General features: G+C 40.4%; 1 protein-coding gene across 1 annotated transcript in view; it reads left to right on the forward strand.

Moving 5' to 3' along the window:
• fam135b (family with sequence similarity 135 member B) overlaps positions 1-19,988 on the forward strand; it is a 46,402-nt gene extending 26,414 nt beyond the window's left edge. Inside the window, exons 5-20 of the mRNA XM_085792343.1 lie at positions 830-900; positions 1,984-2,157; positions 3,269-3,395; positions 7,920-8,079; positions 8,647-8,696; positions 9,432-9,587; positions 10,906-10,979; positions 11,058-11,212; positions 11,300-13,262; positions 14,827-14,993; positions 15,289-15,380; positions 15,536-15,633; positions 16,582-16,733; positions 16,938-17,048; positions 17,601-17,714; positions 18,862-19,988. Coding sequence (XP_085648469.1) covers positions 830-900; positions 1,984-2,157; positions 3,269-3,395; positions 7,920-8,079; positions 8,647-8,696; positions 9,432-9,587; positions 10,906-10,979; positions 11,058-11,212; positions 11,300-13,262; positions 14,827-14,993; positions 15,289-15,380; positions 15,536-15,633; positions 16,582-16,733; positions 16,938-17,048; positions 17,601-17,714; positions 18,862-19,067 — 3,870 coding nt within the window. The 3' untranslated portion in view covers positions 19,068-19,988. The remainder of the gene's footprint in view (positions 1-829; positions 901-1,983; positions 2,158-3,268; positions 3,396-7,919; positions 8,080-8,646; positions 8,697-9,431; positions 9,588-10,905; positions 10,980-11,057; positions 11,213-11,299; positions 13,263-14,826; positions 14,994-15,288; positions 15,381-15,535; positions 15,634-16,581; positions 16,734-16,937; positions 17,049-17,600; positions 17,715-18,861) is intronic.
• Positions 19,989-23,993: the final 4,005 nt, after the last annotated feature.

Raw genomic sequence — 23,993 nt, forward strand, 5'->3', positions numbered from 1 at the left:
ACAGCATGATCTATCAACTCAATCCACAACACCATCTTAATACTGTGATGTATGATTCAAAACTATACAATCCCTCATCATGGTTTGTGTGCTGGCTGGCAAATGGTAGCACACAAGCTAAATTATACTGTAAGAACCTGCAGGTTTCACTGGTTTCTCACACATTGAAACACCTGAAATATTGGGAATCAGGGGGGAAAAAGAGTTCAAAATAACCTCAAATCTTTTCTATGCTTAGTTGAGGTGGAAACGTTGTTGTGTTGATTTACGGATAATGCAATCGGTGTTGTGGATTGAGTTGATAAATCATGTTGTACATAAATGTACACCATGTACAACGCATTATGTTTTCCACAAGGTTTTAGATGACTGGAGGTCTCTCTGGTGCTCTCTGAATTACATCATCTTGTTGTTTCCTCCTCTGAAGTGCTTTAATGACACACGTTTTTTTTAGCATCTCTTGATACTGTACATCCAACTGTTCACACAACAGAATGTGCATTCATTACACATTTTCTGGAAATTCAGTTAGAAAAAAAGTGCTGTTTGGACGGAGACATGAATAGAGAGTTTCTATGGAAGCGGTAGACTCTGTATTGTTGTTTCTCACCTCATTAAACATTTCAAAGATTTCCTCTGTGAACATGATTGTGTCTTTTGTGGCTCCATTGGCTGAGCTATGATGAAAACGCACAACTAATGAATGCCTAAACTGGAATTCAAGCCAAAAAAAGGCACAATGTTGTAGCTGTAATACTACCAGTCTGTTCATGTCACCTTTTTCCTACAATGTTTAAGTATGTAACACTACTGTACCAATGTCTTGCAGGTGGAGGAAGCTTTGAGTGAGGTGGACTTTCAGTTGAAGCTGGATCTTCATTTCACTGACAATGAGCAACAGTAGGTTTTTCAGCAGTCTGGAAATGTGTGTGTGTGTGTGTGTGTGTGTGTGTGTGTGTGTGTGTGTGTGTGTGTGTGTGTGTGTGTGTGTGTGTGTGTGTGTGTGTGTGTGTTAAAGAGGGAGAGAATACTAGACTCTAATGCAAACTAGGCATGAATAAGGGCTATTATGTCTTTTGGCTCGTAGCCATCTCTTTAAGCACCTGATCACAGCTTGTGTGCTGACAATACTCGATTACAGTGATTTGTTTGTTTGCTCGGGACAAATAGAAGAAGAAATGGGTAGATTGCATTAGCATAAACTGCAAAAGGCACAATTTTTGTCGGAGCTCTACCCTTGTATTGTCCAGCAGCTGCGTATTACTGCAGCGTGTTGACTGTTGTGTTTGCGTGTTAAAACCTTCACTGTTTTTGTCATACCTGTGTGATTATAGTACTTATCAGTGCAACACAGGACCGAATTATGGAGCACCTTCTCTGTATGATAACGTGGAACCTTGTAGCTTTTCACTCCCAGTCTGTTTGGCAGTAGAATATCCTCTAGGCCTCCATTACCATTCCAGTCAAGACTCAGGCTGTTTCTCAGACTCAGAGCTGCAAGGACAATATATGTCATTAGATTATTGTGAGAATTGTCCAAGATCCCAGACATTTTTTAATAAATCTAGCAAAAAGTACAGACAATAGACAATAGACTCTCTCTGAACAGAGAGCTGTACATCCTCTTCAGGCCAGAAGTACCATGTGTAAGCATTTCTTTTTACTAGGTGCAGTGAAATCACTGCTCAGTGTAGTTATGCATTTCTATTTTAATACTGTGATAGCCTCAGTCTATTTTTGATTATTTTTTAAATCTTTTAACACAGTTGAATAGCTTTTATTTTGTTTTATTACCGTTTTTTTTAATCTGTTGATTGTCTAATGTGTCTGTTGAGTTTATTAGTGTGTGGTTGTGTAATTGCAATCGGCACCAAAGATGCAGAGAGAAGCAAAAACAGGTATCCTGCAGATTATCATTGCTAATACTTTATCTAAATGCATTTGTCATGTAGTGAAACCTCCATCTGTCCTTCCATCTTTTAGGCTGGCAGAGATCATGACTGTCCCGTTGATCAGCAGTCGCACCCTCAGCCTCCACTTCCATCCGCGGAGAGGCCTCCACCACCACGTCCCCGTCATGTTCGACTACTTCCACCTGTCCGTCATCTCTGTCTCCATACACGCCTCACTGGTTGCCTTACATCAGCCGCTAATCAGGTAGAGTTAAGATCAGCTTTGTGATTATTTGGCAGTTTTTCATTGTACATAATGCACAAATAATACGCTATCAAAGGACACAATATTTGGCTAACCCATATTTATGTATACAGTTACCAATCTTGCATCTTTCAGTCTCTATACTCTATAATATTCACAGTAACAACAGCCAATTTAACCGCTCAATACCAGTGATATCTTCAAACAGTCATTCATGATTTCAGTCAGAGATAGAAGACATTCCAACAACTAACTTTTGTGAGCTTATTAGCTAAATTTTAATATCTGGCAGCTACTGAATTAAGCTAATTCTACCTTAATGAGTTCCTTGAAATGGTTTCTAATGGGTTTTTAATGTAATTAAAATGTTTAATATTTAGTAGAGAATTTTTTTTTAATTACAAAAAGTAGGAGTAGGGGATATAATCACGCCTACATCAGTTTAAAGTCTGAGGCTAAAGCTACACATCCTGAGCAAAAAGGAACCAGTTGATGATCCATGTAGACAGGACAGCATCATCCTTGCAGGGCTAGAGCTCATACATAACCTCTTCAGGCAATAACAAACTAAACTTAGAAGTAGCACCTTTAAAATGTGTAATCGTATTCTAACTACCGAATCATGCACATCAACTATGGCATCAAGAGTAAATCCAATGCTTGACAAGGAACCCGTACCAAGCTATGTTTGCTAAATGATGACTGGACCACTGAACATCCGGGTTTAAAAAATTGGCGACTACATCTTAATTGTGGAAGAATTAATCGTTTTTGAGATAAACTATACTGGCACTTGTAGGAACATCAAGAACAGAGAAGCGCTCAGGAAATTGAACACACAGCTATTTGCTTCTTGTATCAGTTTGGCAGACATAACTAATAGTGTATCAGTTAGCTTTGTTAATGGATTGTTTTCCAAACACTTATCTGATGAGATCAGCCTTCAGTATCATAAACTCAGTCTTTAGCCATGCATTACATAGATTACCACAGCACTTGACTGATTGGAGTAGCTCCAATCTCTCAGCTTAACTGACTTTCTTCACACGTACACACACACTCATGGTTTGTCCCTGCATGTGTCCTCCCTGTTCTCTCTCTCTCTCTGCAGCTTTGCACGTACAGGGAAGGGCTCCTGGCTGGGGAAGGGCTCACCGGAGAGCGCCAGCGACCCATCTGCCATGTCTGTGGAGAACCTTGTGTTCGGAGCTGGCTACTGCAAGCCTGTCATCTCTGAGGTATGTTAACCTTTAGCTGTTCAGCAGCGTTCACACAGGAAGTCACACAGAGTCAAAGCCCATTTTGTTTCACAAAGCTTTGAAACGTCTAAAAATAAGTCGGGCGTTGTCCCCATTCAGCTGCTTGTTCCCTTTTTCTTTTCAAATTTTTTTTTTGTAAGCGAGCACCTAATGCCAAGTGATGACGTTATAACATGATTTGGTTTAGCGGCCGATGGATTTAGCTGTGATTTGTTTTGGCCCGGTGTCGACCAGAAGCAACAGGATTCAGCTCAAGAGCTGAGCAGAGAGTCATTTTGGTCTGGATTACAGATCCTGGACACGTCCGTCCCTCAAAAATCGGTCATTTGGCCTGTGTGGAGTCTTGAGGGTTTAAAGACCAGAGGCCGACACACGCAGATTATTACTGTGCTGCACTGTGGCTTTTCATAATATCTGATTAACCCACCTGTCCCGGCATGTAGGCTCCAGGTCTCGCATCTGGAACTGATAGCCGCTCTCACTGGAAATGATAGTGTAGTCTCACCACCTCTCATACCTCTGTGCTTATTTACACAGCACTGAGTCAAACTGTTGAATTGCAAGATGACAGAAATGATAATCCAATTACTGTTATCATGATTATTAATCAGGATTATACATATTTTACTTTACAGTAACTTAAATATTTCATTACACGTCTAATACCTACATGAACATGAATATAGCCGTCTGTCAGTGTTTAGTGTTTCATCATTTCAGGAAGCGACTAAATCAAACTCAGCACATAATCTGCTCCTGTTTGCAAATGATGATTCAGTTTTCTGAAATGAAATCACATTTTCGTGATCAGATTCTGGGTCTAACATTAAGCAAAATGATTCACTGCACAAGTGAGATGCAGCCATTCTTCATAAAGTCGAATACAGACGGTACTATACAGAAAGCCGTTATTGGGTGAAAAGTCTGTTAGTGGATCCAGGCTGCATTGCATTATAGTAAAATGATTAGTATGTACAGTAGTGCATAGCTGTAGGCTGCTTTTGATTGGGAGGGCATTAGGAGATGACTGCACTATAACAGCCAGACTTCAAGACTCATTACCTGGGTGCTCTGAAGGACTGTTTTATCTCATCTAAATCGAGAGCCATAGAATCTAATAACACATGAGCCCATATGTATTTAATTTTATGACCGACAGTAAGAAACCTCAATTAGCTAAAAGTAGCTAAATAAATCTAACCTATCCAATGTAGAGATCAACCAATGATCTAAAACTCTGTTTTCGTGATGTCATTTGACTTATTGAGAACACAGAAGTGATAAGTGAAATGATAATGAAGAAACTGCAGACAAACCAATCAGATACTAATAATTATAGTAGGCCTATATAGCATTGGTCAAATTGACACAGACAACTTTTTTTTCTGTTAGTTTTTGAATATTCATTTGTATAGAATTCTATAGAGATAATGTGGAGTTTGCTGTATGGATACAGTTCGGGACTAATTAACCCCAAATCAAACTGATATTGGTTACACTTTATAATAAGTACACACTATTAAGCATTAGTTAAGCATTAAATACTGGATTCATCATTTATAACACATGGATAATCATTAGTATGTAGTTTATAAACACAGTTATATATGTATTACTCATCATTCATAAACACTAACTGTATTACTTAATGCGTATCCATGCGTTATAAATGAAGAATTCAGTATTTATTAATGCTTAACTAATGCTTAATAGTGTGTACTTATTATACTTTTCCAGTGGTTTCTGTAACGTCATAACATTTTAGTCAGTACAGCTTGTTGAAGTTCAAATGGATGGTTTTCCACACCTGAACAAGAGGCTGGTTCTTGTTGAAGCCATTATCTTTTCTGTAGTTTTTTTATTTTGTGTTTCCCAATTATTCCCACTTACTATATGTACGGTTGTAAAGATGTATGTTCTTCTTTTTTTTCCATCCTCATATTATAACATGCATCTCTCAGGTCTCAGTCTACACTGTAAATCTTAATGAGCGCCCTGGTTGCCCCCGTCCCCTCCCTCCTCCTGGTTTTTACTCCCACCCCTGGCTGGGCGCTTTAATAAGCTCTGCGTTTAGCCAAGCAGGGGGGTTTCGTTTGATCACAGTAATGAGTTCTGCTCACAAGCGCCACGTACCACATAGCTGCAGGTGAAATCTGCGCCCGACGCCGCCTCTTCCTTCACCTTTATTTATTTAGAGCTTTTTTTTTTTTTACCTGCGGCTATACACTTCATTTTCAGCACTTTCCCCCCTCAGCACCACGTCATGTTCTCTAAGTGTTATGTTGTTATTTCTGGGTGAAAAAAGAAAGAATTGCTTGTTGTAGATTTCCATTGATATCAGCTGTTACATCTCAAAAGGAAAGAAAAAAAGGTCCCTCAGTGGCATAAAAGGATTTTTTTTTTGGAGTGGAAAATGATGCTTTAAGAAGTCAAGACACCTGAGAATCTTTGGTGTCTTTGGAGGAAATAAAACACGGTTCTGAGGATGACAACTCAGAGATCATGCCAGAGACAAAGCTCCTCTCTATCAGTACAACCTGTCTTTCACTGGATGCTTAGACACCACGATGGGCTGTCGGAAAAAAAACATGCATTCACAGCTACAATCAAAAGCAGAACTTCTCATGTCAGGTGAGTGAAAAGTGGGGCACATCCCAGGTATTGTCAGCTCTCACAGAAACCATAGTTTTAGGATAATGAGTAGTTCATACAGAAAAAAAAATAGCTATTTTTCTTTGGCCTTCACTCATAGACTGATCCTGGCAGGCCTCTATAAAGCTAAAGAGAATTATGAAAGTAAACATACAGATGTTCTTTCCTGGTTTGGGTATACAGCAATGCTGCAATTACAGAGCGCGCACAGGTATGATGATAGGGCCGGAGACTTGAGTTGCTTGGGGGCAAATTACAGTACATCCCCAGATAGTCAGGAGTCGCATGCCTTTCAAAGCCCTGAGCCCCGCCGGCGCTGCCAAAACATCCCAGCCAAGGGAACAACTCTTATCGGACCGTTGCAGGTCAAGGACCAGCAGACGAGGGGCAGTCGCTGGTCACGTTCAAGGGTCCCCGGCTCTAAATCACCACCACCATGTGTACAATGATAGTAGTTTGAGAAAGAAGGCCCATCAGCCTCTCAGGAACATCAATAAGACACATGATTAAAGCATCCAGGCTGATGATGAATTGTTGCTTTGTGGACAGAGACTTGTTTTGCACTCAGCACCTACTGTGAATTGCAGTGGTGGGAGATGCGGTTAATATTTCTGCTACATTGTTAGAGAGCCATCTACTGGAAATACGGCCTATATTACAGCTCGTGTTTAGCTAATTCACTCCAAAGCAGCTGAGCTGTAGAGATGACTCAGTTTTGTCTCTGCACCTTCATCAATCTGCCTGTGACCTTCAGCTCTGCACCTCACTAGGGATGTTTCCGCATATGATCCTCTTTTTAGTGTAATTAGCAGTCACAAGTGGATGAATATGCATTAACATGTGCTGAGTATCTTCATATTCCCCATTCATTCCCTCCACCCCATTCACCCACACCAGGTTCTTATCATTTTATTCTACATTTGTTTTAAATTGAGTGATTATTATTCCTTGTTTCATTTTTATTTGTTATAGTGTTTATGATTAACTATATTGTATTTTTACTACTGTACAGCACTTTGGTCGACTGAGGTTGTTTTAAATGTGCTTTATGAATAAACTGTGACTTGACTTGACTTAACTAAAAACAGTGAAGACTATGTCAAAAAAGTGAAATTGTGTATTGTGTGTGTGTGTGTGACAATGAATAAAACCAACACAAAGACTTAAAAACTAAACCACAACTAAGCAAACTGTTTTAAAAACAAATTTAAACTGAAATGCAAAAAGTCAGTCAAAAATAAGAAATAATAAAAATTTCAATGCTATTCACTTTTCATCCACGTAAACAATATTTTATTATGGTATTTTTCGGTAATTGCACTTTTGGTGGATACATTATTTTTCATAGAAACAATGGTTACATCTAATTGTTTTCTAAAGTGTTGTAGTGAAGATCCTGATGTTTTACAGTGTATTACATCTGGGACAGTTCATGCTCTCTATATAAAATATAGTAATTCTTGTTTTTTGTATACTCATCTGTCCAGATACATAGAGCCACACTGTGGATTCTGGGTCATCTTCCCATTCTTGTGATCTTTTAAAGGTCATAACAGGGATGCGTTACATCCTCATCTGCTTTTTACAGCTCGCAGCAAGCTGTGTTTAGGGCCCATTTGTTTCTAAAGCCGTATTTGATCTTCCAAGTAATTGTCACAACTGTGCTGCCGATGGAGAAACAGGCTCATTTTTAACACAAGGTCAGAGACAAGCCCACACAACTGTTGCAGTGGAGGCTGTAAAGTTCAAGTTTGTTCATGTCCGTCTTTTTAAGGCAGACCTTTTTTTTCTGAGAGGTGACTGCTGACCTACATAGCAGCTGACATTTCCTCTGGGTCTCCTTCTCTGCAGGGGAGCTTTTATGTGCCCAGTGAAAACTGCCTGCAGCGAGCTCACACGTGGCACCGAAGGCTCTGTCGCCTCCTCTTGGTGGCACACAGGGGCCTGCACAACTACTACACAGCACTGATGAAGGAAATCCCACAGCTCCAGCAGATGCCGCTGGACTCAGGTGAACATGCAGTATTTTTTTCAATCCATAAAATAACTGGAAAAGTCAAAATGTGTTGAGATGAGATTTAATAATCAAAGAACTCATATCTTTAGGCTATTTGTGCCTGCATTAATACAAGTCATGGTGCAGCGGCATTGGAGATAATGGGAGATGTACTATTCATTCATTTGTTTAGTAAAAGTTTGAATAATAATGTAAACAGACAAAGAGAAATGCTTGCAAACTGCATTGCAGCATATTATAAACTCTTAACTGGAAGCAATAAATTATAATATACAGTACTGCATTACACGACAAACTACCTTACTTTGCAAAATGTGCTGATGGTCTTTAATGATTCATTATTTTATTATTTTAGCCCTCATTCATAATTTACTGTTATATTTTTAGTCTCCTCTCCTGAAGTGACGATTTTTCAGGGTTTTAAATTGGTCTTATGTGTGGCCCTAATTAGCTTTCTAATGTTTTACTAGGTGTCATTACATCTGTCTGTAATCCTTTCCTCAGTGCAATGCAATTTAAATCCTTTGCAGTAAACACTGCAAATGACTTTTATCTCAACAGAGGTGTTGCCCGTGGAGGAGACTCTAAATCAGCTCACAATAGAGTTACAGGTATGTTAAGGTCAAAGACAAACTTCTGTCGCCTCAACAAGACAAAAAAGTTGTTTTTTTTCTTATTTCATTCTGATTTAATTGATAGAGTTACATAAATGTTATATTTTCTTTAATTATGTACTGTATTGATGTTGTTGTTTACTATTGGTTGACCATGTGCATGTAACTTATAATTAGGAAATTATGTATGCAAATTTGTGACTCAAAAAAGGTGCACAGGAAAAATAGAGCAATAAGTTTGAAGTGCTTTCATGCATCATCTGCCGTTTAAATGAAGCTGCTCTTCATTTTTTAATATACAGTGAGCCGGTGGATTTAACTTTAGACAGAGCTAATGAGTCATTAGTTCAAGGGGATGGGTATAATTGCAGCATAAAACAATGTCTCTGTCAAGAGATGAAGGGGATCATTAAGACATTAAATAATCATGCCTTTCCAGTGCTGATGTATTTGTGAACTGATACTGTGGCCCAGCTGTTCCCACATAGAACAGCATGGGTCAATTGATTTACACATTCAACATGAGTTTCGTACATAGATCCAAAGACCTGCAAGTCAGGTCAGGCAGACAGATTGCAGACACTCCAGTGTCAGTGCTTATAAATGTGCCAGCAAGAAAACCAAGGATCTTAAAATAGTATTATTCAAGAAGAATTTGGGGAACAGGTTTATATTCATTTTATTTTATTTATTCATTTTCATAATATATATATTTTTTCCCGTCCCAATCAGCTGCAGGAGGGCCATGAGAAGGTAGCAGAACAGATCAGCAGGGATGTGAGCCAGCTCTGCTCCCAGCTGGCTGCTCTGTGGAGCCGCTTCCTGGAGGCTGCTGTGCTCAACCCCCACATCCTGTCCTATCTGGCCCAGGAGCACCACACGCTCAGGGTGGGCATCACACACCATCAAAGACTTACACAATGCTCAGACATCGTCATTTAACATGTGGTCTGCAAGCCACAGTCTAGATTAGTCTCCATGTCACAGTGCACTGATGACAATTTGTTGAAAATTAGTCATTTCCTTCCTCAGCGCCCACACTTAAATACAGAAATACTACATAACGATAGAAAATGGTTTCATAAGCACTGACATATTAGCTCTGTAAGCAGCTCCGGAGGGTATGCTGTGACCAATTCTCTAGAAGCTATTGAATAAAATTCTCTGTCGCTGAAACAATGTCTCAGTGCAGACACATGAAGTAAAAATAACATTAAGATGTTGGACCAGGAAAATGGTCAGAATTATGACTAGATGGTATAGAGATGCTGATATGGACAGCTACTTTTCTGGTAGCCATAAGAGCAAGAGAACAAAATTACTTCTTTGAACTTCTTCTATATTCATTTGATTATAACCATGGATTGGTCTTCCTCTCTTCTGATTGGCTCACTGACCTGTTACTAGAGCTCCAGAGAGAAGTGGGGATTTAAAACTACTTTGAGATGGGATTTGATTCTTAAATCTGCAAATGTATATTTTTATAGATATAAAAACTTAACATAAAATACGGGAAAGGTATAAGAGAATGCACAAAATAAAAATAAAAAATATATATAAAGTAGTATTATGAACATATTTAAATAAAAAAGTAAAAAAGTATGCGATTTTAAGAACATTTAAAAAAAAAATTCTGCTCCACAAAGTACAAGTTATGGAATAAATGTCTCTATTCACCTCTGATTATGACTGTTTATGAGGGATCTGTGAGCGCTACAATGGAAATTAGAAAAATGATAAGATGTCATTTCAGACCTCAATAACCAGAATCCGACTGAGCAGGCTAATACAATTCCGACTGCTGTTTCTATCTAATCAGTGGATCAGTTTAATATAAAGATATGCTGAACAGTGGAGCTGCTAAGGATCTCCTGCGTGGCCTTGTTTCGTCTCAGTTGTCTGAAAATAATGAACATGTTTGCTTTGGTATTAAATTACCCCAAGGGGATACTGCCATGCTACCATCCACAAGAGGAGATAGCAATTCAATTAACACATTTTTTAAAATTATTGTGGGGTTAAAATACACCAGGAAGAGTGTTTGTGGTGATTTTCCCCGTCACGGGGCTGACTCTCGAGGATGATGTGTTTCTAACCAGACCTGGAGGAAGCTACATTTTTCCTTTGTGTGTAAACTGAACACTTAACTCAAGACATTGTTTAATGCCTTGGTGACAACGGCTTTGTCTGTTTGTGGAAACACCAGGTCAGGAGGTTCTCAGAGGCATACTTCTTCACCGAGCACTCCAAAGAGATATCTCTGACTTTTCAAGAGGAACTGTAAGTAATGTCTAAGAAAAAGGGCTCATTATATCAGTCCATATAGTATATAATTACGATATGCCTCTCCTCATTCAGAATCAACAGACATGGCCAGATAGCTGCAGAAGTGCGGAGCTCAGACTACCTGACCAAGATGCCTCCTTTACCGGTTGAGTGCCTGGACATCGATGGAGACTGGAACAGCCTGCCCATCATTTTTGAGGACAGATATGTGGCGTCTCCCAAAACAGGTAAAATAAAAGGTCAATGAAGGTAGTGACCTTATCCCTGAGTTTTACTTTTTTTTTTTTAAACTGTGATGTTCCCTTTTATTTCAGAGTGGGTATCACATGTGCCAATGCCTACGACTACTGAGGAGGGCTCCAACTCGAATCCCACCGTCACTCCCTCCAACAGGACTCTTGAAAGCAGCCAAGGAGCCAGATCACCAGCAATACCCTTGGCCACCTTGGACAGTGACGACTGCATGGACATGCCCGCATATGTCTCCATTACAGCAGAGCGGAGTAAGACCCGGATTAGAAGTATCCAGAGCCCTATTCCTCCTGAGCTAGAAGAAGTAGAAGAAGAAAACTTGAAGGAACCAGCAGGACCAGAAGACCAGGTCGAAGAGGACTGCGGTTCAGAGTTGAGGTATATCGGAGGTAAACCTTGTGTTGAGGATCCACACAGAAGCGAAGCAGTCATGGTTCACAACTCTAACCACAGTCCCCTCACTGACTCTAACGAGGAGTCTCCTGATCATCATGTAACAGAAGATACCACCCAACCATGCGATGCTACAAATGAGAGCGATGCCAGAGAGGTGGAAAACAATGACGAGGAGTCCGACATCGCAATGCCATTAAATCACTCCATGGACGATGAGAGTGAGGATATCCCTCTTATCAGCCTGCCCACAGCCTATCCCCATCCAGTCATATCTCCCATTCCTGGTGATCTCAGGAAAGAGATGGGTCACCGCGGAGGCCTGATCGGCTCCAAAATCATGAAGCGCTCATCCTCTGTTATTTCTGACTCAGGTATCGAGAGTGAGCCCAGCTCGGTAGCGTGGCCCGTGGAGGCCGCGCTGCGTGGTCGACCTCCTCTGGAGTTCCCACAGCAAACCGTGTGTCGGAACCCGGTCCACCGCAGCTCCCTGGAAGGCCTGCAGATGGAGAGTAACGGCAGCCTTCCCAGCGGAGGTATACAGGCCTCACTGACCTCCATCAGCTCCCTGCCCTACGAGGAGGACCAGCAGCTGAGGCAGCTCAGTAAACTGACCAAGTCGGTCTCGGCGCCACAGATAAGTAGCCCCGAGGACACTGAGGAGGACCATGTGCTGCTCAACCAGGAAGCAGATACCAAGAGTTTAGTGCGGCACCAGGATTCCTGCAAGATCAATTGCTCTTCTCTGATCAGCAACCTGGACTCGGAGCAATCTGAATCATCTCTACTAGACACAAGTTCAATTACAAATCTTGGCCATGTTCTCAAGGAAAGTGTCAGCTCTGAAAAGTCAAATCCCCCACAAAACCTGTCAGAACCATACAGACCCAAGACACTGTTTTGTGGTGCTTCTGAAGTGTTGCTTCTACAAGAGTCTGCTGAAAGCCCTCATGTGGAGGGAAGGGCTGTTATTGGCAGCTGTGGGGAGAATATTAACCATCAAACACACATGAGTGAAGTGAGCGCCTCAGCGGAGGATGTGCATCTCATTGAATCGGAAGCAGTGCCCTGCAGCTGTGGAAATAAACCATGTGTGCATGAAAGTGCAGCAGATGAGGAGAGAATTTACACCCGCGATGAGTGCCACCACCTCCATCAGACTGAGCCGCTTGGTGTTAAGAACCAGGAGGAGATGGATCCTTCCCAAACACCTCTAGAACCTTCAGGGCTTCAGTACGCCAACGACCTTCCCAGCAGCACCAACACCATGCAGAGGCCCAGTGACCTTACGGGGCTGACAGCCGGTAATATGTCACCTTTTGACCTCAATGGGATATCGTCCAGTGAGAAAGAGCCTTTAGACTGTCAGACCAAGTCCTCTAAGATCCCCAATTCAGGGCTGGCCTTTGTCAATAAGAAGATGGTGGAGGTGGTGAACATGTCGGTGTCCTGTGCCCCAACCTGTCTGCCGTTTTCTTCAGTTCTGAGAGACTCTCCGTCCATCAGTGGGATGTCCACGCGCCAGGCAACCTCGCCCATCACCCATCAGCCCCTGGGTTCTTTTGGTATCATCTCCTCATCTTCACTCAACCCCCTCAACATGGATGATGAGACCAACGAACGGATGCTTAAGTGAGTTCACCATACATTTTCAAATTTAACAGGCTTTGATTAAACTTTTATTAAACAAATCATATGCTCAGCAAAGATGGGAAATACTATCAAATCGTTCTATTCTTACTGTGTAACAGAAAGGAGCATGCATTCATTTACATGTTTAATTGGCACCGGCTCCAGCTCTTTCCTTGGGTCAGAGTTCTCAACGGGCTGGGTCGGGTTGAACAACATGACAGGATGTGCAACGATGTGAGACTCTTGAGATTCTAATTTTATTTGCTCAAGCCTGTAGCCGAACCCGGCCAGAATTTGAGAATTTACGGTATGTGTTTTAGCAAAACTTAGTGTTAGTAGAGAACACATTGCAATATAAATGTGGTTTTAACCTTAAATATAAAATACATACTACATACATGTAGCCAGCATTTTGTACCGTACTATACGGTCTTATCTATAAACCAGGACATGTGTCTTCTGTTTAACCCCAGTTTCCTGAACAAGCTACCAAACAAACTGCTGACATTGGCATGCTAAGCTACGTAACCCTGTAGCACTGCAAGTAGCCTACAGTAACTGCAACATACCTGCTAATTTCAAAAAAAAAAATTCAATTTATGTTTCAATCAAAACATAGCTACCAGCAATGGTAGATGATGATAATATTTTTTGACTTAGTAGCATAACTCTGGGCCTCAGGGTCCTGTCTGCCTGTTCACTCAGGCTTGGAGGCTTGATGAATCTCCATACACATTTTATTTTCATTTCAGGAATAAAAGAATATTAAGTCTATATTTAAAGGTTGCTTTTGACCTAAAAAAAAAGAAAGAAAGAAAAAAGAATGGCTTACGTGATTTCAGTTTAAACCCTGTTCTATTGTGTTAGCTATTTATGTGCAGGCAGGTATTTTATTGACCTGGCTGTCAATAAAATAAAATAAAAGGTTTCTGAAAATGCAGGCAATCTTCTAAGGAAAACTTTGCTGGAGTGACATCATAATCCACACCGACTTTCTGGAAACAAGGCCAATGCTAAAGGTTTTATGGGTATGCAGAGACAGCTGTTGACATCTGGTGCAGTAGCTGGCAGTTACTCACGCTTGGAAAGCCTAGCATAACAAAATGAAGTGAGGGCAAATTTGAAGCAAGAAAAGTCAAGCTGAGGTGAAATGCCTCCTGAGTGTATTAAATCACATCAAAGACTGTGCAGACAAATCCATCACGATTAGCTCAAAGTACAGGAGCCGGGATCGGATTTGTTTTGACTGCCGCGTGACGAAAATCTGTAACCTGGCTGGATGACAGGAGAATAAAACTTTGAGAAGCAAAATCTGTGGGACTTTGGGTCATAAGCTTTGGTTTGCATGGGACTGGGTAACGTGAACTAAAATTAGCGAAATGCAAAAATGCAAAGCATGTTCCATTATGTTTTGAATCAAATAGTACTATGTCTGTGCAGGTTTTTAAGGTTTGCATACCTGCTTGTCTTTGAACATTGCTGGAAAGTTATTTTTCAATTTCTTGCTAAGATACAGAATATTCCCTCTTGTCAATTTCTAAATATTCTTCCTTTTTTTCTCCAGTTTCTTCAAAGCCAAAGAGGAGCTGTTCAAAGAGTTGAGCTTTCAGGCAAGTTTGTACAGCGACCTTCCTCTCCTGGCATCAGATCTGCCCTACTTCCCCCCTGAGGAGGACGATGAGGAATTTGACGACGGGATACACCTTGTAGTGTGTGTCCACGGGCTTGATGGTGAGTCTGCATACAGCGTAACTGCGAGAACAGAATACTGTAGCTATTAAACGGACACATCCGCAGCATACTGTACTGTACATCCTATTTTAGATTTCCAGTGTCCTATTAGCATTGTAAATGTAATACAGTCTCTGGGAGTATGCCCTACAAGCTCAAAATATCGCATCGCACTGTATGGCCCGTGAATACTAATTTCTTAAAACATTCAATGTGTCTGTTAAATGATTAATGGCCACTCTTTACAAGAGCTGAGCCAGAGAGAGCGTGTGTATAATTTCCTCTTTGCTCCCAGGAAACAGTGCAGACCTGCGACTGGTGAAGACTTTTATTGAGTTAGGCCTGCCAGGATCCAGGCTCGACTTCCTCATGTCTGAGAGGAACCAGGTACCTGTTTTTTTTTTTTTTTACATGTCAGTGAGAGGGAGCAAATTGATAACGTGCACAGTCACATTCTGCGAAAGTGCTTTAAGGCAAATTGTAGAGCGCTGACGGCTGTGCTTTTCTTTTTCTTTTTTCTTTTTTTTGCCATTTCCCTGCAGACCGACACGTTTGCAGATTTCGACACCATGACAGACAGGTTGCTGGATGAGATCATTCAGCATATCCAACTGTACAATCTCACCATAGGCAGGATAAGGTCAGTAGTTCCGCTTTAACACCGTGCAACACAAACAGTACTGACCTCTCTCCTTTTTGATTGATTATTTGAAGCAAAGTCAGAGCAGGGACAATCATCAACTCAAGCAACATTCAGCTTGGTCAGTAGATGGCAGCAGAGTCTTGTACTTGCTATGAATACCTAAACGTATAGGAGTCACTGTTTTGCCATAATATATAGACTGTACAAACTCTAAATAGATAAATGGCATAAAATTAATGAAAAAGGTCTTATCATAGAGTACCAATAAGTTTCTGACTTTCACTTGATAGACTATGCAGCACTTAATGCAGCACTGTGTTGCCTAGTTTCCATCAAATTAAGCTATTCATCTTCCTGCTTAATTGCCCTGAATGTGCCAATTTATTTATTTTTTTATGTTAGACGTTCTACCCAACTTTCTTAACTTCCTTTATTGTGGCATATTCTCTAGAGAGAAAGAATCAAAGACAAAAGCAATGGGCTGCCACAACAGCATCTGGTTCTTTCCACATTACCTCTATATTCAGTGTGGTAGGAGACAGATGAGAGGGAGCAGACATGGTGATAAGGGATTTTGGGGAGAGCTGGAGCAGTACAGTAATTAAACTAAGTGACAGACATAGCCGCATGGATCTAATATTTCCCCACTGCTGAGGAGACGCTATTAATTCTTATGGTGTGTCCTCTATGTTAGCATCATTAAGTTGTCATTGCCTTTGAGAATGTTTAAACATTTAGGAAGTTAATGAATTTTCTGTAATTACCAATGTTGTGACTAAAATCTCCAAATAGCATCCACTGGAACTAGTTCCTACTTAGAGAAGAGTTTATAATAAGACATAGCGCAGTGTCAGAGGTCAGCAGCGTTGGAGGCTCTGTTTTTCCAGCCGCCCACTCAAGTTTGCAAGTTTTTCTCTCTGAAAGTTGTTTGTCTCCGGCCAACAGCTTCATCGGCCACTCTCTGGGGAACATCATCATCCGCTCGGTGCTGACGAGGCCTCGCTTCCGCTGCTATTTGCCCAAACTGCACACTTTCCTCTCACTGTCGGGCCCACACTTGGGAACGCTCTATAACAACAGCACATTGGTCAGCACAGGTGAGGACGCTGCTCAGCTTCTGGGAGAAAAATGCACAGCGCAGATGTGCCGTGTTTACAATGCCGGGCGGTGATGATTTGTCGTCCTCGGCTCCACAGTCTTTTTAATCTCAGAATCCATACTGCTCAGCGTCTGTGCTGGGTGTTCAAAAGGCAAAGGGGTCTGAAAGTGCATGTGTGTGTGTGTTTGTGTGTGTCGCTTAGGTCTGTGGTTAATGCAGAAGCTGAAGAAATCAGGATCGTTGCTGCAGCTCACCTTCAGAGATCACGTTGATCCACGGAAAACATTCCTCTATCTCCTGAGTCAGAAACCAGGTAGGGTATAATGAAAGCAGCCGAATTAGAAACAGAAGCACTGACTGTATTGACTGCATCACTTTAGAGACTATTACTTGAAAGACGGTCTATTCAAATATTCATAAAAAATGTTGTCATCTTGTCGGTTTTGTCAAATTTCTGTGTATGTCAGCTCGCTAACACTCCAACCCCTGCCAGCGAGCTGTGAGAGGCCTGTGAGAGGCCTCCCCACTGTGTGAGTGGAACAAAGCAGTCGTTTGTCACACAGGCTTGAAGAAGATAAGCCTGAAAACGCTTTTTTCCCCCTTCAGAGCTGTGGCAGGCTGACAAAATGATCCAAACCCTGTCTTTGGAAACCCACCAGTGCACTCTCTTAAAAGCACACTGACAGGAGACTAGAGAAAAAACACAGTTTTATCATATCAAGCCTGTCATTGTACTTTGCGACTGTAGTTTTGCATTTTACAACCAATTCACTCCTTCCCTCTGTCTCTCTGTCTCTGTCTCTCACGCACATACTCACACACACTCTGTGCACTTATTATGCTCATTTGTTTCGTGTGCTTTCAGGACTCCAGTTCTTCAAGAACGTGGTGTTGGTGGCGTCTCCTCAGGACCGTTACGTTCCTTTCCACTCTGCTAGAATAGAAATGTGCAAAACTGCTCTCAAAGACAGATCCACAGGTCAGTACAGTCATATAAGATTTTATAATGATCTCTTGACTTAACAATAATAATTTAACTATTTCAACTAACATTACTGGTGCTGTATGTGCTTTAAGTAGCTCTAGCCACACATCACATGACAACAATATAGGTGCATACATCAACACTCTGTTAGTGCCACTGCCTCTATAAAAAATATTAGTTTTTTTCCCCAAGGGTCATAAAGTTGTGTTGTTACACCACAATCTGTGGTAAAGTATACAATTCAATTCAATTCAATTCAATTAGCTTTACTGGCATGAACAGAAATTTGTTGTTGCCAAAGCATTGTACAAACTATTTATATTTAAGACATTTCAATATAACAAATGTATATATACAGTATTACATATTTCAATATTCAATAACAAATAAACAATATTCCATATAAACTACATTACAATAGAATTCAGTACAATCAGATATACATAATGGTGTTAAGATGTTAAAGAGTATACACCTGTATTGTTGGCTATGTTTAGGAGACTGTCCTCTATATCAACTTCCCACCAAGACTATAACATGCACTTTTGCATCTGTCTTTGATTTCTGAGTGACAACAGTATTAATGATTCTCCAAGGCAACTGATCATAGCTAGTGATCAGTAAACAATCTTTCTTATATATGAGGAACTGTTGTCAAATAGGCACAGATGTCTCTATGTGACTCTTCGTCACATCACTGACGCTGATTTCTATTAACGATGGTTTGTGTTAAAGGACGACTAACTCTGTGATTTCCTGCAGAGAATTAGATCAAATGATTGAGACCAATTTTGGAAATGTGGAGCTACAGTCAGCAGACTGTTAGCTTATCTTAGCATTGAGACAGGAAACGGCAGCAACAACCACAAAATCTGCCTGTAACTACAAGCATCATGGAAATTTAGATATTGAAACATTCTATCTTGTTGTATAGACCATCAATTGTAGTTTTATAGATGTAATATGTTGGACTACATTTATCAGTTTAGGGCAATGACAACAACAATAGCTGATATACCCCCTTTTAATCCACAAACTCACAATAAATTTAGCATTACATATATGACATATTAACCTACCCCTTCATTTGAATGAAAACAAATGTATGTAGACTAACTGTATCTGCACCTTTGCTGTGAAGGGCCTGTGTACACGGAGATGATCAACAACCTCCTGCAGCCTCTTGTGGAGGCTAAAGAGTGCCAGCTGATCCGTCAGAATGTGTTCCATGCTCTGCCCAACACAGCCAACACCCTGATTGGTCGTGCCGCCCACATCGCCGTCTTGGACTCTGAGCTTTTCCTGGAGAAGTTCTTCTTGGTGGCGGGGCTCAACTACTTCAAATAAAGGTGCTACCGCTGCAGGCCGACAGGACAGAAACCTTTTGGTTTGGCTAACAGAGCCGATTTGGAGGAAGAGGTCCTTACCTGCACCTTGTACAGTATAATGTATATAATCCCTCGTATCCAAGAGGCAAGACCTGTGTTGGTTGCATTGGTTAGGATTGTTAGCAGCTGTTATAAAAGATCAGTGTATTGTGACTGTTTAAATTGCTGACTCAGAAGTCTGAGTTTGGTGTGTAGCCATGCAAAACAAAACATCTGACATCCATCGCAGGACGGACTGTAGATGTTTTGTAGGCCTTATGAATAAACTCTCAGCCAGAACACTAACAGATGCTAATTGTGGTATGAAGCATTTAACAACTTTCCCTTTAGAGTTGGTAGAGCCTTTAGAATCACTGGTTTATTGAACTGTTCTTTAAGGGTTACACTGGCGATAGTCTCACGCTGTCCTCAGTACCAAGGCAACAGATGCGCAGCATTTATCCCCTTGATTGTACATGAAGTATTTTGTTGTACAAAACATAGATGTTCCTTTATACAGAAATGAGTATATTGTTTAAAATTATTTATTTTTTATCCGCTTATCTATCCACGGTGTAAGTACTTCATCTAAATGTGATTTCTTTTTTGTGTGTGTATCATCAGATGTATCAGACAGAGTGTTAATGATACAATGCAGGTGGAAGTGTTACGTTATGTAGCCTATGATTCAGTATAGTGGATATTTAAGGCATCAACTTTTTCATGTATTTATCAGTTTTATGTTTAACTGCATATCCACAGCTCACTGCCCATGATTAGCTAAGCTAGGCTACAGCACAATGAGTATTTACGTATCTTAAATTACTCTGTTAGCCTTCACCTTTAAATTGATCGTGATTGCACTGACTGATTTAAAAAGGTTAATGGACTGAATTTGTGATGTGCTGGTTTGCCATCCCCCATCTTACTCAATTGCCATCGCTACCCCCTATCAGGCTTGCATGGCACATATGCACAGCTAACCATTCAGATTTAGCAGAAATTAGGAGATGATTGCATTCAAATTTCAGCTGGTGGCGCTAATTCTCCAGTTGCTATTAAACAAGACGGAGCAATGAGGTGGCATGAGTCAAACATCAGCAGACAATGAATGTGAGAGCTAGCTGATTAGTTTATGAAAAGGAAAACATTATGAATGAGAGCTGATGTTTTTGTAAGATTCAATAGCACCATGGTTAACTGGAGCCTAAACTTCAATAAAGCTCAAATTCTATAAAGAGTTGCTAAGGTTAGCCAAAAACACGCTAGCATTCAAAATTGGATTTACACAAAACAGAAACACTGCACTGCAAATCAGCTACTTAAGCTACTGTCTACAGGTAGATATGCTAAACTATTTTAACAATAGGCTATTGAAGTATACAGCGTGATAGCCGGCAGGATTGAGATGAATCCCATTTTGGTACTTATAAAGGGCATTTCCAGTCATAATCAATGTTCACCTCAGATATCAGGTCACCTATGATCAGTTCATTTCATACCATCCATTCTCCCAACTGCAGCGTGTGGACGTTTATAATTGTTTTTGTTCAAGAATCTATCGTTTTTTCAGTGTTCGTTAATAGGCTCCGGACTAATTTTGAAATTGTTCTGTGGTCGCAAGTGACGTCCTTTTGACCATCATATACATTTTAAAATTGGCTTTACAATTAAATTAAAGCTAAATTCGGACTTATCATTGTTCCTTTCGACCAGAAAGGAACAATGCGGACCATGGTAGGTAGACCTGATATGAGGCAAACGACTGGAAATGCCCTCTAAGGAGGCAGAAAACAGACCTCATGTAATTACTAGCAAAAAAATATACTATAGGCTAATGTGAAAGACATTATCTATGACCCTGTAGTGTAATCTCATGGTCTAATAAGCATCAGTTTCTTAATTAACTGTTTTAAATTATTGATAAAAATCCTCTACATGAAGATGGATTTCATGCACTTTGAAATGTATTATTTGTACAAATGGTGTGAATCAGGGTGTCATTGTCTTTGTTTACTGGGAAACTGGATTCATTTTGCGTAACACGAACCACACTGCCAATACTCACCCTCACACACTGTCATTTTCTAAAAAGCTAAGTTCAACATGATGCATGATGATAGTAGGGAAGCATCGTAGCAGACTCTGTCTCATGTTGTTTGTACACTGTAGGCTATGTGATGTTTTCTGATCATCTCATCAGCTAAATCAGAACTTTGTTGTGGAAATGTACTTTCCTTTTTTTCCCTCCTCCTCCTCAACCTTTGCTGTCACATTCAAGCATGACAGGAGGTGTAGTTTTCCGGCATATTGGTGAGGATAGTTTCCTCATCACTTGTGCTGTCCATCAAATGATGTTTACATTCTGGCATCAGAGAACTGTTATCATAAACGTCTAACATCCACCAGTGGCTCTGCATCTGCTGCGTATACACACAGAGAGCTATACTTAACCTTTGCACTGGTTTGATGGCAAGTGCACTTTATGACAACCCTGAATCACCCTCCACTAGCTTTACACCATCCAAACAAGCTATTTCTTCCCATGTGTGTGAGTATGTGTGTGTGTGTGTGTGAGTTTTTCTTAACATTTGAAGGCCACGTCTGGCACTTAAAAAAGAAAAAGAAAAAAAAACAGCTGTCGGCTGTCCGTCTCAGCCACTCATGCATTGTATTGTCTTCAAAGTGTGCCGTCTAGTTGAACAACCGATGACATCGCAAAGTGCTCTTTTCTGGGTGGAAGCTGTTGCCGTGGCGCTGCAGCGGTAAGCAGAGTGTCACCGTGATTGACTCTAATCAAATGAGCCCCTTTAGGACACAGAAATCACTCTCAAAAAGCTGCGAAGCAAAAACTGGGTCTGTTGGAGCTGCCATGCATCATGCATCACCCCCCCCCCACCCCCCCCCCACCCAAAAAAAAAAACAAACAAAAAAAAACACATGCACATTGTATATGGATAAGACTTTAGCTTATTTGGTTTTCATCTGAGTGTGCATTTAGAGCCATGTGTGTTTACCCAAACGGGTCACTGGCAATCGATGGAGGGGGGAAGTGTTTGTGGTATTGAGATCAGCCCATTCAAGGGCGAATACGTGTTTGTGATTGTTTCCTGCGATAGATGGCTGTCCTGAAAAAGGTTTCACTTGAAGACACGGTATTACGTGGAAGTATTTAACATTACGGTATGTTCAACTTCATCCTTTTTTTAATGTCAAAATATGTCTGAGAGTGTAAAGTGTACATTGATGCTGCTGTTATAACTGAGAGTGAATACATCCAATAGATTCTTTGCAAGTGCTGTCAACCTTCAAAACTAGCTGACTTGAACCTTTTTGTATTTGATTGCCCTTTACTGAGAGTCATGTTCATTTTTAGGGTAGGTGTGTGTGTGTGTGTGTGTGTGTGGGTGATTGTGTGTGTGTCTGGAGGATGCTGTGTAACGATGTGTTATCATTGTCTGCTCATCACTGGAGCGTCCTTCCCCAGTTTGAACTGAATGTAAAAAAAATAATGTTTGACTTCACTGTGAGGAACATGTATTTATTTCATTCTGCAGTTCTTTTGCTGAATGTATAACATGTAAAGTACAGTAAATACTACTTCATCCGTGCCAATACTACTCTAATATTTTTCTATGTTGCTGACTGTACTGTATGTACTCCTTAGTAGCTTGTGTTCCATGTAAAAATATAAATACAAATATATAAATATATATATATACATAGCATAGCATTATTATAACAGATATGATGTTACAATAAACATGTTCCTTTTGCAGAACTTGTACGTTTCCTCTTTGTATTTGTTCAGCCTGGTTCAGTCCCTGTCACATTACCCCGCCTCCTACAGCTGATGACGACATTAAGCTGATGTTTTTGAATTTTGCACAATTTTGCACACCCATAATAGTAGAACAACAACAACAAAACGTATACTGTAGGTACAGCAAATGTGCAGGAGAAACCAAAAAAGAAAAATCCCTAAGGGATTGCCAAGTGGTCCTCCTAAAGATAAACATTCAACATAAACAATTACATTTACAGTAATGTGAAGAACATAAAACAAGAGAAAATCAATGTTGTGTGGTGAAGTAAAGAAAATAGGTGGTTTATGTGTTGCTCAACTGGGCCAAAGTGAATTATTTGTTTCTTAAATGAATTTACTGTATGCTCGTACAGTTTCTAAGGTGGATTTCCAAAAGTGCGGACCTCTAAATCTAATTGAGAACTGAGAGAAAGTGGACTTGAAAAAAGTGGGATGAAGATAGTGTTGAAATTATGAATCTGGGAATTGAACTGAAATACAGTTTGGAAACCAGAAACAGATTGGAAGTAACTTGTGAATGGATTGATAAACAAAAATACATATTTGAAAAGTATTTAAGAAGAACTCAGGGATTGAAACGGGGATGTGGATCTAGTGAATCTGTTCGAAAATGTTATCATTTTGATGAATAGTTTTTGTAAGGTAATAATACAGTTGAGGGAGCTCTTGAAAGTACTTGCCCAAATAATATTACAATATGAAGGATAGATCATAGTATGATATAAACCAAGGTGAACATTTTCAACATCAAGCTAAAATTTAAGTTTTTCAGTTACTTGGCGTTGCAGTTCCACGTAGTTGGTGATGTGTCGGCAGTTGGAGTGAGTATCAATAACAGAAATCCATCCAACATAATGAAAGCTAGTTAAATCTACCGTTCACTCTTCTATTTCTTTTTCCTCTATCCTCAGCTGGGTGTCGCCAAGTACTTCCTGTATCATTGGCTCCAAATTAAAAGCCCTCTGCAGAGTCATGACATTGCAGCGGAAGAAGCCTTTTCTACACTTGCAGCCTTCCCAAGCCCTTTCATTCTTACAGGAGACATAAAACAGGTCATACTGTAGATATATACTTTGGTTT

This window comes from Trachurus japonicus, chromosome 11 (genome assembly GCF_045865225.1).
Source record: "Trachurus japonicus isolate A0001 chromosome 11, Traja_1.0".
Classification (NCBI taxonomy): Eukaryota; Metazoa; Chordata; class Actinopteri; order Carangiformes; family Carangidae; genus Trachurus; species Trachurus japonicus.